At 50.9% G+C, this 18,865-nt stretch overlaps 2 protein-coding genes across 8 annotated transcripts in view; one reads left to right on the top strand and one right to left on the bottom strand.

Moving 5' to 3' along the window:
• The window catches only part of SPINDOC (spindlin interactor and repressor of chromatin binding), a 29,827-nt gene extending 21,741 nt beyond the window's left edge, over positions 1-8,086 (bottom strand). For 6 of the 7 annotated variants that reach the window (XM_083374392.1, XM_083374393.1, XM_083374389.1 and 3 more), the window contains exons 1-7: positions 7,928-8,086; positions 6,509-6,575; positions 3,820-4,017; positions 2,965-3,240; positions 2,721-2,822; positions 1,244-1,339; positions 21-140 (exon numbers count right to left, since the gene is read on the bottom strand). In XM_083374392.1, the coding sequence (XP_083230518.1) occupies positions 21-140; positions 1,244-1,339; positions 2,721-2,822; positions 2,965-3,240; positions 3,820-4,017; positions 6,509-6,575; positions 7,928-7,990 (922 nt within the window). In that variant the 5' untranslated portion in view covers positions 7,991-8,086. The remainder of the gene's footprint in view (positions 1-20; positions 141-1,243; positions 1,340-2,720; positions 2,823-2,964; positions 3,241-3,819; positions 4,018-6,508; positions 6,576-7,927) is intronic. The other variant, XM_083374390.1, reaches the window with a different exon arrangement.
• A 1,546-nt stretch (positions 8,087-9,632) lies between these two features.
• ZFTA (zinc finger translocation associated) lies at positions 9,633-18,527 on the top strand. Its single transcript, XM_083374133.1, has 5 exons — positions 9,633-10,141; positions 12,879-13,367; positions 14,771-15,160; positions 16,705-17,127; positions 17,727-18,527. Exons 1-5 carry the CDS (start codon positions 10,012-10,014, stop codon positions 18,257-18,259), a joined length of 1,965 nt encoding a protein of 654 aa, XP_083230259.1. The 5' UTR covers positions 9,633-10,011; the 3' UTR covers positions 18,260-18,527.
• The last annotated feature ends 338 nt before the right edge of the window (positions 18,528-18,865 follow it).

Below are 18,865 nucleotides of genomic sequence, written 5' to 3' on the forward strand. Positions count from 1 at the left end.
ACTTTTGAGTTTCCACCCACCTGGCTGAGAACGGCAGTAGAGCTTCAGGGTGAATCCAGCTGGGAAGGAGCCGTCGGTGAAAATCCGGATTTCGGCAGGGGCCGAACTGGGAAGGCCACATTCCGAAAGCCACTCCTTTCCTAGAGAGCAAAACAAGGGGTGAAGAAACTACGGCACATTCTGATTCCCGTTCTCACACCTCCAAAGCCGACAAGAGAGTCCTAATAGCCAGAGGGCTCCTGAGGATGCCAGCGCCAGTCAATGGCACGATGGAAAGATAATCAATAAAATTGTAAGCCCCGTGACCCCCCCTCCCTCCCCGCTGTTCTGATCCTAGAAAGGTTACCGTTTCATTTAAGCCCCGATTGCGTTTCCAAGCCACAGAAAAGTCAACGAAGGTTGTTTTCCTGGCTGCCTTGCAGAACCTTGAGGACTAGAAACACTAACGGGGAGTATGCAGAAAAGGGTCTTGTGAACTCCACACACAGAGAGGAAAGGCCTTCCCATCTCTAGTTCTGTGTGAAGCACCACCAAATTGTGCGACTGAGCTACATTTTGTAAAGGGACACCCAAGCCTCTATTTTGCCCACGCTATCTAGAATTAGAATTAGAATTAGAATTAGAATTAGAATAGAATAGAATAGAATAGAATAGAATAGAATAGAATAGAATAGAGAGAGAATGGAATGGAATGGAATGGAATGGAATGGAATAGAATAGAATAGAATAGAATAGAATAGAATAGAATAGAATAGAATAGAATAGAATAGAATAGAATAGAAGCTGGAAGGGACCTTGGAGGTCTTCTAGTCCAGCCCCCTGCTCAAGCAGGAGAACCTATACCATTTCAGACAAATGGTTGTCCAGTCTCTTCTTGAAAACTTCGGAGCATTCACATCTTACACAATGTCTTTCGCCGAAAGCTCAGCAAACAAGCAGACTTCCGTTTCTGATCAAGTCCAAAATTGCCCATCTCTATAGAATCAAAATCCCGTCCCCCCCCATTAAAAAAAACAAACCTGGCCAGCTTTCAAGGTTCCCTTTGCTTTCATAAGGGCTAGAAACCTGAGTCTTGAAGGCTGGAGGAAGACATTCTGAGTTTGTTGGACAAAGGGTTTGTTTGGGCATTAAAACGGAGCCTGGCAGACAAAAAAGGTGGGGGGGGGGGACAAAGAGGAAAGGAAGATAAGAGGGGCCCAGAAAGCTACACTCGAAAACCGGTTCCGAGGCGACGCTGTGTTACCTGCAGCCTCCATGGGCTCCTGGCCCCTCGGATCCTTGGCCGGCAGCCTCTGTCGAACGGGAACCCTCCTTTCGCCTTCAAAGTGTAATCCCTCTGCTGGGAAGAGACAAAGAGGAGAAAAGCACACCGGTTCAATTGTGGGTCTTGAATGGGGTCGCCCGGTTTTGTGTGGACAGAGACCCACAACAGCTAAGACACGGTTAGGAAGCAGCAGCAGCAGCGCCAGCCTTGACACCAGACACTTACAAAGGTGTTTTGGAGACTTTTTTTCGTGGCTTTGCTAAGTGCCACTTTGCTAAGCGGGGCAAAGACTGCACAGGCAGTCCTCGACTTACAACGGCGTGTTGAGCGACGGCGCGAAGTTAGGCCGCTGGGAAAAAAGCGACTCAGGACTGTTTTGGACACAGCTATTGCCCCCTTGGTCCGTGTGGCCAGAAAACGGCAGATGCTTGGAAACTGATTCAGATTTATGACGGTCGCAGCACCCCGGGGTTTACGGGATCCCCTCTGGCGAGGTTCTGACAGGCCAAGTGAACGGGGAAGCCGGATCTGCTTAAGGACCGCGTTACTAACTCAACAGATGCAGTGACTCGCTTAGTAAGTGGGCTGAGGAAGGTCGTGAAAATGGGGTAAAACTCACTTAACAACTTGGCAAAAGGCATTTGGGGGCTCAACTGTGGCCGTAAGTGGAGCACTGGCTGCGTTCAGCCGCATTGATGTCTTGCAGCAACCTGCCTAGAGCAGGAGGGAACTTGGGGTTCTCCAGGTGGTGAACCACAGCTCCCAGAAGCCCCCCTGAGAGCTTGGCCTACAGCAAAGGATGCTGGGATATTATCCCCGGGGAGCATTGGGCAGGCCCCCGTCTTTGACATCCGCAGAGGAAGAGGGATGCCTGATCTTAGATCAGCTGAAGGGTTTGGCAGCCATTAGGAATGTTGGCCGCCTGTCACAAGCACACTCACAACATGAATTCCCGGGACTGGGAGTGTGACTGTTCACAAGACTGGGTGCAGCTGGTTTGAAAACACTCACTTCTCAGAAGACAGGACAGTTTTAAAGAACGCCAGCCGCCCTCGACTTACGACTATCCGTTTAGCGACCGCTTTGAAGATACAACGGGTTTGAAGATAGAACGGGTCCTCGCAACTACAACCGTCACAGCCTCAAGGGGCTGCGATTGGCCCCCTTTCGACAGTCCAGCTTTCGATAAGGAAATTCAGTTTGGGGGGGGCGGGGCGAGAACTGGATTCGTTTAATGACTGCACGAATCGCGGAACAAATGCAGCGATTTGCTTAACCACCTTGGCCAAAATAAAAAAATAAAAAAATCGTAAAATAGCCAACGGACTCGGTTTGCCTGACTCGACAACCCCCTTGGAAATCTTAGCCGCAAGTCGTAAGCCGAGGACCACCTGTCGCAGGGTCTGAAAAGGACGCTCTAGGCAAGCTCCTGCCCTCTCCGTGGCCTAGCACTCACCGCAGTGTGCTGGGACGGGCCCGCGCTTCCGGCCCATGGGCTGTTCCTCCAAATCAAGGAGGACTTCGATCTCGGCAGGCTGCTGGTTCTCGCCCGGACCGCCTGGGGTGGGAAGGGCCAGAAAGCCAATCAGAATCTGCCGGGGCAGCACCGGGGCGCCGCCTCGTTGGCCGTCCCGATCCGCAAGGGCATCGCAACCACAACAGCCGCAGCGTCGGCGTCGGCAGAGCAGGGAGAGGCTTACCTGCAGAGGAAGGAGCCGACTCTATTTCGGGCAGGACGGCCCCTTCGCTCCAGCCCTCCAGGATGTTGTGCTTCTCCTCCAGCGTGAAGTCCAGCGAGTGAGCGTGTTGTTGCAGGATGTGTTGGCGGGCTGCCGCCGGGCCGGAGCTGCTCAAGAGGCCCCCGCACACCATGCACACCAGCCGGCCGTCCTCCGGATTCTCGGCCACCAAATATTCCTGCTTCCAAGAGATCCCCAGCTCTCCCTGGCCGGCAGACTCCGCAACTGGGTGTTTCCCTGCAGTGGGGAAAATGGGTTTTTTCAAGAAAAGGGAAGCCCAGGCGAGAGAAAGTTCTACCACTCACGTCGTTTCTCGAAGCGTCAGAAGATCCTCTGATGTTTCCAGAGTTGCCCAGCCAGCGTGAAAGCTAGGAAAAAGCCTGGTCTATGATAAAAATTCCAGGAGACGGTGAGTTCTAGTCCTGTCTTAGCCGTGAAAGCTGGCTGGGTGGCTTCAGGACAACCATCAGGAGATGGCGAGTTCTAGTCTCAGCACTGACATGGAAATTGGCTGGGCCAATCACCGGGAGACAGTGAGTTCTAGTTCCATCTTAGCCAGGAAAGTCGGCCGGGTGATTTTGGGCCAAACACCAGGAGACAGGGAGTTCTAGTCCCTCCTTAGCCATGAAAATCAGTTGGGTGATTTGAGGCCAATCACCAGGAGACAATGAGTTCTAGTTCCACTCTAGCCATGCAAGCTGGCTGGGTGACTTTGGGCCAATCATCCTGCTCAGGGCCCTGGACACCCCCACTGGGTGATTCCCGCTGCTTTCCCAGTGCCACCCGCACACGCTGGCTGCGAGAAAAGTTTCCCACCTTTTCCCGCAGGGTTGACGACGGCTCCATCCGGCTTCGCCGAGGGGCGGAGGAGGAGCAGAGGATCAGCAGCCATCTTCTCCTTCTCCTTGAAGCGCGAGATGGCCGAGGAGACCTCGGAGTAGTCCGTCAAGGGGGTCTCTGCCTTCAGCGCCATGAGAGATTGGGAGGTAGCAAAGGGGACACCCCAAATCCCAACTGGGGGGGGGGAAGAGACAGAAACATCACTCAGTGAGAGAAAAAGGAAGTACGGACGGCCCTGAACAACTATCCGTTTGAAGTCCGAAGTGACAACAGCACTTCTGACTTACGGCCCTTTCTCACATTTATTTATTTATTTTATTTATTTATTAAATTTGTATACCGCCCTTCTCCCGAAGGACTCAGGGCGGTGAACAGGGCAATACATATCAAAAACAAGATACAAAAATTAAAAACGATTAAATAAAATGCCCACGAATAAGTTAAAACACATTAAAAGTAGGTTAAAACACATTAATAAAACCCAACCCCATCCCATCAGGCCAGCCCAGCTTGTTCGAAAAGGTCGGAAGGAGCGGAGGTCAGGCGCCATCCGCCCCCCCCCGTGGTCACGTGTTCAAAATTCAGACCCTTGGCAACTGGCATGTACTTCTGACGGTTGCAATGGCCCAGGGTCAGGTGTTCCAAATTCGGCCGCTGGGCAACTGGCTCATCATTACGAGGATCGGGGTGCCCCGGAGTTGCGTGACCCCCCTTTTGTGACTTTCTGACAAGCGAGGTCCATGAGGAAGGCAGATTCACTTCACAACTGTGTGACTTACTTAACAACCGTGGCGAGAAATGTCGTGAAATGGGGCAAAACCCCACTTAACGCTTTCGCTCAGCGACCGAAAAATTGGGCTCAAGCGCCGTCGTACGTCGAGGAGCACCTGTGCCAAGTCAGCTATTATTCCTTCCTCTCTGACATTTTAATTTTAGTGATTAAAATGAAGGCACCGCAATTGAACTAAAGTCGGCTTGCTGATGCTGAGATTTCTTTCTAGAGCTCTTTCCCATTACCTCCAGTAAGCCATAGTTTGTTGAAAACCAGTTGATCAGAGGCCACCTGTCGTTTGGCTGCAACAAGCCCTAATCCCCATTAAACAAGCCACGAGAAGCAGATTCTCAAAGATACTAAATCAACAGCACAATAACACAACAGCTGAGCAGGGATTTTTCCTCCCATATTTTTCTCCAAACAGACGTCCTTCGGTTCTTTAATAAACCAACTGAATACAGTACTATTAATTAATTAATACACCAATGTATGTGTCTTAATATAGCTCTAGCTTGGAAAGATATTTTTTTTCTGAGCGGGACCCTAACCTCTGGGATCTTGGGCAAAGAAGAACAGGTAGTCCTTGACTTGCGAACGCTTTTGAGCCCAACATTTCTGATGCTAAGCGAGACATTTGTTCAGTGAATTTTGCCCCATATTACCACCTTCCTTGGCACAGTTGTTAAGTGAGCCACTGCAATCGTTAATTTAGTAACACGGTTGTTAAGCAAAATCGGGTTTCCCCATTGACTTGGCTTGTCTGAAGGTTGCAAAAGGTGGGAAATCACATGATCCCGGGACACTGCAACCGTCGTAAATACGAGTCAGTTGCAAAGCATCCGAATTTTGATCATGTCACCATGGGGGTGTTGCAACGGTTGCTAAGTGTGATAAATGGTCCTAAGTCATTTTTTTTTCCAATGCCACTTGAAAGGTCTTTAAATGAAAAAGTTGTAAGTTGAGGACTACCTATTTAAAGGTAGAAAGGATCAAGGAGGTAAGCGCGAAATAAGCAGAATCGGAGACCACAAAAACCAACCTTGCAGGATGGTTTTTGAAAGAAGCTACCAATTTCTGCTCTCCCCCCCCCTTTACATCCCTCAGCTCCAAGGGTTGGTGTTTTCTTTGAAGAGACGAAGAAGGCTTTGTATTTTGAGCATGGAAACTATGCTTTTTTTCTTTCTTTCTTTTTTTTCATAAGTGGTTCGGAAAGAATAAGAATGGAAATTGGAGAGAAAATGTGCACACTCAAAGAATCAACCATGTTCACACAACCCACAGTTACCGTGTTCCTCAAAGATATTGTGCAGTTTGCAGGGTCATCTAAAAGTAGCATTTACCGAACCTAGGAATACCATAACTAGGGTAACACAACTCACAGACCATCCACACCCCTTTTAGCTTTCTTTAAAGTACCATGAGAATATAGTTGTCCCCGCTCTCCTCGGGGGGGGGGGGGGAGAAATATGATTAAAACAAAAACAGTAACAAAATAATAAGAAGTCCCATTTCTGATAACTGTTTTTGCCCACAAGAAGCATCCTCCCCTCAAAGGTTAACAATGCTAGGTTAAAAATAATGGAATACAAAATATTCTGTCTATTGTGTGGATCCCAGTTAGGTAGCAACACAAGTGGGTCGTGTTTTGGCCTAAGTTGAAGTCTAAGTTGGTCCAATATGCAACGAAAGGAAACCTTATGGAATTTGGAAATAGCTTGTTCTGGTTTGTTCCAAGGAGTATTTAGTTTTTTGTCTAACCAACAATCTTTGGATTACCAGAAAGTCTCTTAATTAGCTGTCACTCATTAGCTTCTTAACTGAGAGATGGTCATCCAGGTGCCACCACTTTCTGAGATTTTAGCAGAAACATGAGAATTCAGACTTTCTTACCTACAACAGAGGCCTCCCTGGACTGGACGATCAGAAGGATGTGGCTCCAGAAACCGCTCAGCACTGACTAAAACAAAGGATATTAAGCAAAATCAGAAAGGGGGAAAAAATGATTTAAATCAGTTGTCTACCCCTTGAGGACAAACAGCTTATTTTGTCAATAAAGCTGGAAAAAAAATTCACTTCCTATCTCTGAGAAACAAACCTTTTGCTCAAAACAGAGCCTAGCAGCCTCATCTCCCACATTGTTTAAATTCGTTTTTTTCCCCCCAATCTGAGTGGGCAAAACCTGTTTACACAGACACACACAGAGCCTTCTTTCGGCCCGTTTTTTTTTTAACTTTCCCTGGCATTCCAAATGAGTGAATCACTAAATTCACTGCCTGCCCCCCCCTTATAAAAACACCCACCCACCCACTACCAAATAAGTGGGTTGTTTTTTTTTTTTAAAAAAAACCATCCTATTCTTTCTTAATTTTTCTGGTCTCCCGTTCAGATTTCCTTCTGGGGTTTTAAGGAGCGGGGGGGGGGGGGCAAGGACCCTCCAGGTTGGCTTTTCAGCTTGGGGTCTCACTCAGCCTCCTAAACATGGGACAACCCCTCCCCCCCCCGTTGGCCCCCTCCCACCAATGTTCTTCAGGCTTTTCCCCAACCATTTGCCGCCCCCAACCCAAAGCGGTCCCCCAACCTTCTTTTAAATGTCCATCTCCAGCATCTCCCCCAGCCCACCCACCCCCTGCCTCTTTCAGACCCACCTGAGGGGCCTTTCCCACCCATCCCCCTCCCCACGTGGGACTGGGCAGCCCCCTCCCCCAAAGCCAGGGAGGCTGCTTTATTTGGGTGCTCCCCCCAAGTCCCCCCTGCATTTGGATGGGGCGAAAGGCCACCTCCTCAAGAGACCCTGGGAGGGAGACCCCTGCCCCCCCCCGGCTCCCCCCCAACCCAGGGGATTGGGCACCTGCATGGAGCTGCCCCCTCCCCCTTTCCTTCGGCCTTAGAAGCAATTGGGGAGGGGAGTCGGAAGGGGGGAGGGCAGCAAGTGTAGGAGGGGGGGTGCAGGAGGAGAGTTTTCGATTCCCCACCTGTAAATGGGGGGGGAGAGACCCCCCACCTTTTCTCATTCCTGGGGTGTTTTTTTTTTGCTCTTTAGGGGGGGAGGGGATAGAAAGTCCCCCCCTTCCTCAAAGGCCTTTTTTTTGAACCCATTTATAGGGTTTTTTTGGGGGGGCTGCTTCAGTCCCTCCCTCTCTCAGGTGAGCAATGGGGGGGGTTTAATAGCAGCCCCCAGGGGGAGAATGGCAGCCCCTCCCCCACACTGAGGGGCTTCTGGGGGGCTACCCAGGTTTCCCTTGCTCCCCCCAGGCGGTGGGGGGCAGGGGGGGCCCGGAGACCCCCCCACCCCACCCCGAGAGCTCCCACCTGGCCTCGCAGTCGCTGGGCCTCCTCGGCGCTTCTGCGGCTGCGCCCCCCCGCACGCACCATAGAGCATGGCGGCTCCCAGCCCCATAGAGCGGCCCCCTCCTCGGCCGGACCACTCCCGCTCCTTGACTGCTCTATGGTCCCATTGTCCGAAGGGCCTTCCCCTCCCCGGAGAGGTAGCCGGAACTTCCGGCGATAGCGGGAAAAGGGGTGTGTGGAGTCATGTGCCGATCTAGCCTTCCGCGCCTCCATGGTAGCAGCCAACGGCCGGGCCTAACCAGGCGGAGACGGGAAAGAGCGCGTTTCCGGGTGACGTCACGGAGCAAAAAAGGAAGGGCTTGCTCTGTTTTTCTTTTCTCGGCTCTACCTTCGCTGCCTGGTCCGTCCAGCCAATCGGCAGGCCGCGGGGCGGCTCCTTTCTCCGCCCCTTGGCCTGGCGCGAGGCCAATCGGCGTCAAGGCCCCGGTTGGGCGGCGGGGTGGGGGCGTGGACCAGAGCGGCTGCAGAGGCTGGGACGGCTGCCATCTGCTGGGAACGAGGCGGAATTGCAGGGGAAAAGATTTGCCCTGCTGAGCGAAGCGGTGGCACCTCGGACTGACCCTGCTTTGCATTATAGGAGGCCCTCAATCGGGTGTGTGTGTGTGTGTTTGTGTGTGTAGGAGAGAGAAAGAGAGAGGGAGAAAAACAACGCAATGACATATAGCAAGAAAAAGCCCTTCCCGGTTTCTGCCTGCTTCCTAGCTGCGGGTAGACTGCTCCTGAACAGGGAGGCTCTGACCCGACCGTCCAAAGACGCAGGTTTATTGGAATGCAACGATTCGCCTTCTCAAGCCTCCCCTGCCGACCTCCACCCCCCTCCAAAAAAACCCGCCAGCAATCCTCAGCTGCTTCAACTGGGCCAAGTTAATTCTGGGAAGGGGCGCTCTCCTGCCTTTGACAGCTGCAAAGCGGGCACCCACCCACCCACCCACCCCAGCCCGCCTGGAGGGAGCTTTTCTCCGGCGTTGCGTGAGCTTCACCGGTGGGACTTCGGCCCCTGGCCCAGCCACCAAAGGTGAAAGCAAACTCCCACCTTTGCAGCAGATGCATCCGTGGTCCCCTGTATCCCCCCTCCACACACACACTCCCCAGGGCTGGGCTGGAGGGGTCCCGCGACCTCCACCCCTCCCTCCCTCCCTCCCTCCTTCCTTCCCCGACCCTGCTTTCCCGGTGACGGTGCTGCATGGGGAAGATGGGCGTTGTAGTCCCGGGCTCTCTGCCACGATGGAGATTGCTGTGGTCCCCAGAGAGGAGCTGCTTTTAGGGAACGGGATTTGTCCACGTCTGAGCGGGTGCACGCGTCTAAATCCCCTCTCCAGCAAAGCAACGCCTGCATGGGGACCCGCTCAATGAAGATGGGTGTGTGTGTGTGTGTGTGTGTGTGTGTTGGGAAAGGCAGGGGCCACATGCCGCATCTTCCTCCCCGTCCGCTAGGAAAATCCCGACTGGCCCAACCGTGCATGCACAATGTATAATAAACGCGCGCACGCATACACACGTGTGCATCCGTGCACGCGTTTAGCAGGAGGGCTTGGATGACCGTGCAAACCTTGGAGGATGAGGATGAGGAGGATGAAGACGGGGATCGTTCTCTTTGCCTGGATTTCCCCGCCTATGCCCTTCTCCCTCCCTCCCCCACCCCCGTGGCAGAAATAGGATGCGTCCCCTTTAAATTTACCCAGGAGCCTTGAAAAAGGAGCCCCAGGGGCCCCGGGGGGGGGGAAGGAAAAAAAAAAGCTTTCCCCACCCTGGCTAGCCGGAGCCTTGCTCGCTGCCTCCGCTCGGCCGCAGGCGGGGGTCCCGCTTTGCAAAGCGCGGCGGGTGGAGCCGATTGCAAACCCCTCGGCCGGATCGATTGCAGAATTATTGCCTTTTATTTATCTGCCTTTTTGTGTGTGAGTGTGCGTGTGCGTGTGCGGGGGGGGGGAGGTGGAGAGGATTTTTTTTTTGGGAAAATTGGGAATTGCACGCAGTTGCAAGCGAGGAGCGAGGGAAGGAGGGGGATCGATCGGTGCAAAAGGGGAGGAAGGGGGGGGCGGCGATGGATGTCTGAAAAAGAAGAAAGAGAAAAAGAGAGAGAGAGAGAGAGAGAGAGAGAGAGAGAGAGAGAGAGAGAGAGAAGAGCAGGCATGGAGCCCCCCCACCTTTCCATCAAACAGGAATCCTTGGATTCAGGTGAGAACAAAAGGGACCCTTGCAAAACGGAGACCCCCCCCTCCTTCAATCCCTCCCTCCCATGTCCCCCCCCTTCCCGCCCCAGTTTCTCTATCCACACCACCTGCTGGCCCTGGTTGCATAGAAAGCGCCCCCCCCCCACGCCGTTGCCCCATATCCTCTTTCCCCCCCCCATCTTCTTCCACTCTTAAACCCCCCCCCTAATTCAAAAGACATTGCAAAGGGGAGCAGCTGGTGGGCCTCCCAAGCTTTTGGGGAAGGATGGAGTGGCTCGTTGCAATGGGGAGGGGAAGGGGAGGAGAAGGGAGAGGGGAGGGCCAGGACGGAAGGGGGGGGGCTTCCCAGGAAGGGGATGAGGGGGGAGAGAGAAAGGCGGGCAAGAAGACACAACAACAACAACAACAGCAGCAGCAAGCTGAGTTGTGTCTCTTTCCCCAAGGCTGCTTCACCTTGCCAGTCCTTCTCCAGCTTGGATGGGGGGGGCAGGGTCGGATGCATGGACCCCTTACTCCTCCTCGGACCCTCGGAATGGGACGGAGCCCCCCCTCTGCTTTTCTGACCCGCTCGGCCAAGTTCTGGATTTTGCATTCGCACAAACTTTGGGAGTTGTGCCAGTCTTTCGCTTTGGTTGCTGTCAAAATTGCGGGGTTTGGCCAATCTGGGGCAGGAGGTTTGGAGGGCAGGAGGCTCCCCCCCCCCCGGTCTTTGGGGTTGAGGATCAATTCTGTCCTTGGCGCTGTGGGGGGACGGGGTCCCTCAGCCGGGGTGGGGGTCTCCCTGAGTGGGACTCCTTCAGTGGCTGGTCCTGGTTTTGGAGAGAGATGTTCACTGAGACACACAAACACAGAGACACATTCAGTCGCTCACTCCGAAGCTGTCCACTGGGAGAGAAACACACAAACAGCACAAAGACACACAAAGACATTCACTCATTCATGTCCACTGGGGGAGAGAGAGAGAGAGACACATACACAACACACAACAAAGACGAACCCACTCATTCTGAAGATGTCCATTGGGAGAGAGAGAGAGAGACACATACACAAAACACGACACACACAACAAAGATGAACCCACTCGTTTTGAAGATGTCCACTAGGGGAGAGACACGCATACACACAACATCACACACACAACAAAGACGAACCCGCTCGTTCTGAGGATGTCCACTGGGAGAGACACACAAACACACTCTAAAGATGTCCACTGGGAGAGAGACACACATAAACACAACACACACCAAAAGCAAACCCACTCTTTCTGAAGATGTCCACGGGAGACACACACACACACACCAAACACACACACACACAAACACACACACCAAACACACACACACACACACTGTGGGCTACAGCTCTGTCTTGGAAACAGTCTCGGGGCCAACAAGCATTGTGAGAGGAGGGGGGAAACTTTGGGGGGGGAACTGCTTGTCCTGGCAAAGTCCCCCCCCCCCCTTTGGCCTGGTCCGAATTCTCAAACGAGAGGGGACCCTTTGGTGCACAGAATAGATGGTTACAGAGAGTCCTCGAGTTACGAGCACAATTGAGCCCGGAATTTCTGTTGCTAAGCGAGATGGCTGTTAAGTGAGTTTTGCCCCGTGTTCACGTCCTACCTCGCCCCAACTGTCAGGTGAGTCACTGCGGGTTTTAGTAACAAGGTCCGGAAGCGAATCTGGCTTCACCATTGACGTTACTTGTCAGAAGCTCGCAAAAGGGGATTGTGTGACCCCGGGATGCTGCAACCGTCATAAGTATGAGTCGGTTGCTATTTTGATCATGTGACCACGGGGATGCTGCAACGATCCTAAGTGTGGAAAAGGGCCCTAAGTCGTTTTTTCCCTAGTGCCGTTGTAACTTCAAATAGTCACTAAATGAAGTGTTGTAAGTAACACCCACCCCCCCCTCCCGATGTTTTTAAGAAAAGACTAGACAGCCACTTGTCTGGAATCGGATAGGGTCTGCTGCTCAAGCTGGGGGTTGGACTAGAGGACCTCACAGGTCCCTTCCAACTCTGTTATTCTGTAATTCTGCCCTTCCTCCCTCCCTCCTTCCCCTCCCCCATATTCCTTCCTTCCTTCCTTCCTTCCTTCCTTCCTTCCTTCCTTCCTTCCTTCCTTCCTTCGAGGTTTTTAAGAAAAGTCTGGACTCCTGCTCAAGCAGGGGATTGGACTAGATGACCTCCATGGTCCCTTCCAATGGTGTTAAGACTAACAGTCCTGGATCCTTGGACCTCCACAAATCAGATTTTTGGTGCCCAGATTCTCCTCTTCTGCTTGCCTCCTGTGCAACTAGTCCTCGACTTATCCCCTTTCGTTTAGTGACCGAAGTTACAATGGCAGTGAAAAGGACTGCTTCTTAGGACTGCTTCTCCTCCTTAACAACCATTGCAGCCTCCCCCTCGGTAACCAAAACCTGGTGAAGCAGGTGACCAAAACTTGGCCAATTTTGGTAGGTCTTTACGCCCATCTGTGATGGTCCTCTGATCAACCTTGGCGACTTTTCCAGCTGGCTTCCGACGACCAAACTCCACGGGGTAGCTAGATTTGCAAAAACGATTGTGTGATCCAGGTAACGGCGGCGGCAGCAGCGGTTGGCTTAACTGTGGCCCAAAAGGCCCATCAAATCGGGCGCAACTCGCTTAACGAACGCCTTGCTTAGCCGCAGAACATTGGGGCCGTAAAGTCGAGGGCTACCCGGCATTGCATGAGTGTAATTGAGCCTTTGTATCCCGCCAGGAGATTCCACGTGCCCGGAAGGCGCCTCCGATTCCCAGCACAGCGGCGAGTCCGGACGTCTCCTGCATCCCGCCGGGAACGGCTTGCTGCGAGGGATTACCAAAAAGGATCCTGTTGTGTCCCTTTTGGCCGGAGGGCGCAAATACTCGGACCATTGCGAAGCGCGAGCTTCCAGGCCGGGCAAAAGCCGGATTCCTGGGCGGGACCATCGGCGGTATTACCATGAACATTGGCGGGCGGAATACCTGATGGATTTCAACCCGGCGCGGCACAGCATGATCTGCATGGTGTGTGGGAGCTCCCTGGCCACGCTCAAGCTCAGCACCATCAAGAGGCACATTCGGCAAAAGCACACCTACTCCCTCACCTGGAGCGCCCAGGAGAAAGCGGTCATCATGAACAGCTGGGATGCTCACCTGGGCCTGGAGATGGAGGCGGAAGGGGCCTGCGGGTCCGCCAAAGGAGCCGGGGCACCCCCTGGGGATCACGGTAGGGTGGTTCTCATTTGGGGCAGGGTCCCAGATTCCGGTGGGTGGGGTTTGTTTTGGCCTTTCTTGACCGGAAGCCCCTCGCTGGAGTTTAATGCAGAAAGTGGCGTTAGATGGGTGAAGGAACTCGTGTCAAATATCTCCTGATCTGGTTTCTCATTTTTTTATCCAACTTCTATCCGATTTCTGATCTTTAGTTTCTAATCGCTTATCCAATTTCTACTTAATTTCTAGTATTCATCCAGAGGTACGGTTTGGGGTAGCACTTAAGGCACCAGGCTAGAAACCAGGAGAGGGTGACTTCTAGATCCACCTTAAACAGAAAGTTGGCTGGGTGACCTTGGCCCAGTCAGTCTCTCTCTGCCCTGGGAAGGACACAATGGCAACCCACTCTCAAAGTCTTGCCAGGGAAGCTGCATGTATATGTCCAGGCAGTCACCTCAAGTCAAAACTGACTTGAAGGTACATACATGCATACAATATCTTTCTCTCTATATATCTATATCTATATCTATCTTCCATCTATTCTATCCATCCATTCATCTCTCTCTCTCTCATCCATTCCATCCATATCTATCATCTGACTATCTATCTATCTATCTATCTATCTATCATCTATCTATCTATCTATCTATCTATCTATCTATCTATCTATCTATCTACCTACCTACCTACCTACCTACCTACCTACCTACCTATCTATCTATCTATCTATCTATCTATCTATCTCTTTATCTCTATTTATCTTCCATCTATTCCATCCATCCATTCATCTCTCTCTCTCTCTCTCTCTCATCCATCTATTCCATCCATATCTATCTGTCTGTCTGTCTGTCTATCTATCTATCTATCTATCTATCTATCTATCTATCTATCTTCCATCTATTCCATCCATCCATTCATCTCTCTCTCATATTCATCTATTCCATCCATATCTATCTATCTATCTATCTATCTATCTATCTATCTATCTATCTATCTATCTATCTATCCTATCCTATCCTATCCTATCCTATCCTATCCTATCCTATCCTATCCCATCCTACATTTTTTAAAACAGTGAAAAGCAAATTAAATAAGGTTAAAATTAGGTTTCATCACCGCCCCTGTAGTGTGACTGGATTTCTTCTATGCTTGCAAGCAGTCCTTGACATACGACAATTCATTTAGTGACTGTTGGAAGTTACAACGCTACAGAAACAACTGGCTTAACGACTGACTCGCTTACCTACAGAAATTGTCATAAGTCGAGGACTGCCTGTATCCCCGTTAAATGTGGGGTGATCAGCCGGGCTGGGAAGGTGTGGGGAGGGGGGGTCCCCTGAATATTTTCCATCCCAATCTAGTCTGCTATCCTGGCCTGCTGGAGAATGGAAAAGATTTACCCGTCTTGCTTCCATGCAGGAGAGCTTTTGCTGGACGGAGGCCGCCGGAGACGCCGTGGCCCGACTCCCCTTCCCTCTCGTGGGGGACGCGGGCCCTCCAGCCTGACCCTAAAATCTTCCCCGGAGGGCGAGTCCCAGAGCCTGGAGCAATATTTGAAGCAATCCTTGCAAAGCTGGTTCCAGTCGGAGTTCCTGATGGATTACGACCCCCAGGGCAACCGCCTTTTCTGTATGATGTGCGGTTCCTCTCTGCCCAGTTTGAACCTGGATGACATCAAGCGCCACGTGATGGATGCGCACCCCACTTCTCTGGCCTTCAGCCCTGCTGAAAAGGGCGCCATCCTGGAGGCCTGGAACTCTCGGGAGCTGGTGCTGGGAGCCGAGGAGAGAAACGGAGGTGAGGACGCAGGTGAGACAGAAATGGGGACTGGGGAGGATCCACTCGGGACGAAGGCGGACATGATAGCAGTCTTCCAGTATTTGAGGGGCTGCCCCAAAGAAGAGGGGAGAGGGGTCAGCTTGTTTTCCAAAGCACCTGAAGGTAGGACAAAAAAACTGACTTCAAGGCAAATACATGCATACAATATCTCATTCATCTGTCTGTCTGTCTGTCTGTCTGTCTGTCTGTCTATCTATCTATCTATCTATCTATCTATCTATCTATCTATCTATCTATCTATTATATCGTATCTGTCTGTCTGTCTGTCTGTCTCTATCTATCTATCTATCTATCTATCTATCTATCTATCTATCTATCTATCTATTATATCGTATCTGTCTGTCTGTCTATCTATATCTATCTATCTATATCTATCTATATCTATCTATCTATCATCTATCTATCTATCTATCTATTATATCGTATCTGTCTGTCTGTCTGTCTGTCTGTCTCTCTATCTATCTATCTATCTATCTATCTATCTATCTATCTATCTATTATATCGTATCTGTCTGTCTGTCTATCTATATCTATCTATATCTATCTATCTATCTATCTATCTATCTATCTATCTATCTATCTATCCCCTTTTTATCATCTATCATATCGTGTCTCTATCTGTCTATATCTATCTATCTATCTATCTATCTATCTATCTATCTATCTATCTATCTATCTCCTTTTTATCATCTATTATATCGTGTCTCTATCTGTATATCTATCTATCTATCTATCTATCTATCTATCTATCTATCCCCTTTTTATCATCTATCATATCGTGTCTCTATCTGTCTCTATCTATCTATCTATCTATCTATCTATCTATCTATCTATCTATATCTATCATATCGTATCTCTGTCTGTCTATCTATCTTATCTCTATATCGATCTGTCCATCCATCTATAAAATGGTTTTAATCAGGGAAGGCAGACCTTGGCAGTGAACAGGAATTCAGTTCGTTCTACCTAATAAAAAAAGTCCAGGTTTAAAACCAACATGTTCTCCCAACATCTTTTCTAGCCAGGTATTGCCTCTTTTTCCAATAAGTCTTTTATCACATGTCCACCAAACATGATAATACGTGCCTGACTTATGTTTACATTTCCAACATCTATCTGACATATTCTTAAACATTTTTGCTAATTTTGCCTTTGGCAGGTGCCACCTAGAGAACATTTTATGTAAGTTTTCTTTACAGGAAGTTGACATTGTCAATTTATAGTTTCTTTCCCATAAATCTTGCCATTTTTCTAATTCCATATTATAACCAATTTTTTTTTGCCCATCTTATCATTGTTTCTTTAACGTGTTCACTTTCAATAAAAAAAAATAAACATTTTCTTAATTGATTTTTCATCCGAAGTCAACAATGTTTTATCAAAACTTAGTTTGTTCCTTATAAAATCCGTACATTTTAACCTCTCTATCGTATCTAGTTTGCATTTGCACACGTGTCCACCACGTTGGGTGGAATTCAATTCATTATTTTCTCTTCTTCTCGTAACCCATCCAGAAACCGGCCTGTCTGTGCAACAGGATCTGAACACGAAAGAGCGGGACTCTTCGCCTTCTCCAGACCACCCCACAGCAGAGGAGGGGATGGACGAGGCCGGCCCCTGGGACTCGGAAGAGAGCAGCCCTCGCGTTCCGGCACGTGGCCGGGACCATCGTCGCTACTTCCAGGAACACTGGAGGGTAGAGTACTTAATGGACTACAACGGGGTGCGCCACGGGCTGGTGTGCATGGTCTGCGGGAGCACCCTGGCCACACTCAAGATGAGCACCATCAAGAGGCACATTCAACAAAAGCATCCCGACTCCACACAACTTAGCCACCAGGTCAAGGCTCTCATCGTCCAGGAGTGGAATCAGAAAGTGGCCCGCCTGGCGGAGGCCGACGACTCGCAGCCAGAGACAGATGCCGAGGTGGACCAAGGTGAGGGACACTGCACACGGGTGTCTTGAGGCTGGAACTCCCCTGGCTGGTGTACGGATTATTATTATTATTATTATTTTTTAAAAGCGAGGCATGCGACTGTCTTAAGCTAGTGTTCCTTAACCTTGATAACTTTAAAATCGGCAGACTTCCCAGGATTCCCCAGTCAGCATGGGTTAGGGTTAGGGCTGGCTAGGGGATTCTGGGAGTTCAAATCCACCCCTCCTAAAGCATGCTGGCTGGGGGATTCTGGGAGTTCAAATCCACCCCTCCTAAAGCATGCTGGCTGGGGGATTCTGGGAGCTGAATTCTACCCCTCCTAAAGCATGCTGGCTGGGGAATTCTGCTTCACAGTGCTTTTGCGCCCTCTCTAAGCAGTTTACAGAGTCATCCTGTTGCCCCCAACAATCCAGCTCCTCATTTTTACTGACTTCGGAAGGACGGAAGTCTGAACCAACCTTGAGCCGGTCAGGATCGAACTGCTGGCTAGGTGCAAAATTAGCCCTCAGTACTGCATTCTAACCACTGCGCCACTAGGGCTCATAGAAACACCGTTATCCCTGACAAGCTCACCACCCTCTTTTTTTCTCATTTTCCAGCCGAATCACGGCGTATTTACAAGCCACCTGCCTCTCCAGAGGATTGGGCCGCTCCTAAGAGGGAAGAAGATACCCCTGGAGCAGAGCGGTTGGCCCTGCCCCAGCCGTCTCCGCGGGCTGCCTCCACACCAGTCGGGACCCTGTCTCGGCGGAGTCAGCGCCGAAACTACCAGCCCCGCTGGAGGGTGCAGTACCTGATGGACTACGACGAGCAGAAACATGGCTTGATCTGCATGGTGTGTGGGGGCACGCTGGCCACCCTCAAAGTCAGCACGATCAAACGCCACATCCTCCAGGTGCATCGCTTCTCTCTCGAGTACACCGAGCTGGAGAAACAGACAATCCTTGAAGCTTACGGTGAAAACGAACGGGTTTCCGGCGGCAGGGAGCCGCCGGGTCCAGAGGCACCTGCTAGCAACTCCGAAACTCAGGAGGTTAAGCCAAAGGTGGGAGAGGTCGGGAAGACGGCGCCGGATCACAAACTGTCTTTTGCGCGGTTTAGCCCCGCCTCTGAACAGTCGGGAAAACGGTGAACGGGACAGTTTCTCGTTTCCTTGCGTCTGCCACGGACAGCAGAGAGGGTTCAAATGTTTTTCCGAGACCTGCACGACGACGCTGCAGAGGCCCCGGACGTAATTCTTTTCCTTCCTTGTCCAGAGCATTTGTTTAATTGCATATTGTGTTCCAGCAGCAACAGCTTTCCTCCCACCCTTCCTCACCCAGACCTCTGAGCTGCAGAGATTTTGACTCAGAAAACTTGGGGGGCTGCGAGGGGGGAGGTTATGGTACATTGAGGCGCCACAGAGCCGGGAGAAAGGAAACCAAACCGGGGGGGGGGAGCGTATTCCTTCAAGCAAGGAATGGAAAAGGAACGGTAGACTTATCCTGAAACTGTCATTGTTAGGAAAAACAGCAGGCTGGTGAGCTGCTAAATCTTCACGTGTGGCGTTTCTTATCCTGTGACAAGGCACTTAAGAGGCTTGGTGGATGCGGTTTTATTTTGTTTAACTCTTGTGTGGTGGCAGTGCTTTTTTTGTAAAAGAAAAAGGTGCCGGCACTCACACATGTCGTACAACCCACCTTGCCTACCCTACAAGGTTCCATCCAAAAAAGGTGCCGGAACTCCGTTCTGAGCGTTC

This window comes from Vipera ursinii (genome assembly GCF_947247035.1).
Source record: "Vipera ursinii genome assembly, chromosome: 15".
Taxonomy (NCBI): Eukaryota; Metazoa; Chordata; class Lepidosauria; order Squamata; family Viperidae; genus Vipera; species Vipera ursinii.

What these genes read in the sequence shown, in the direction of transcription:
- ZFTA (XM_083374133.1), top strand. Translation starts at nt 10,012, where the DNA reads ATGTCTGAAAAAGAAGAAAGAGAAAAAGAGAGAGAGAGAGAGAGAGAG. An exon ending in ACAGGAATCCTTGGATTCAG is followed by an intron (nt 10,142 to 12,878) that starts GTGAGAACAAAA and finishes GTATCCCGCCAG; the next exon opens with GAGATTCCACGTGCCCGGAA. An exon ending in GGCACCCCCTGGGGATCACG is followed by an intron (nt 13,368 to 14,770) that starts GTAGGGTGGTTC and finishes GCTTCCATGCAG; the next exon opens with GAGAGCTTTTGCTGGACGGA.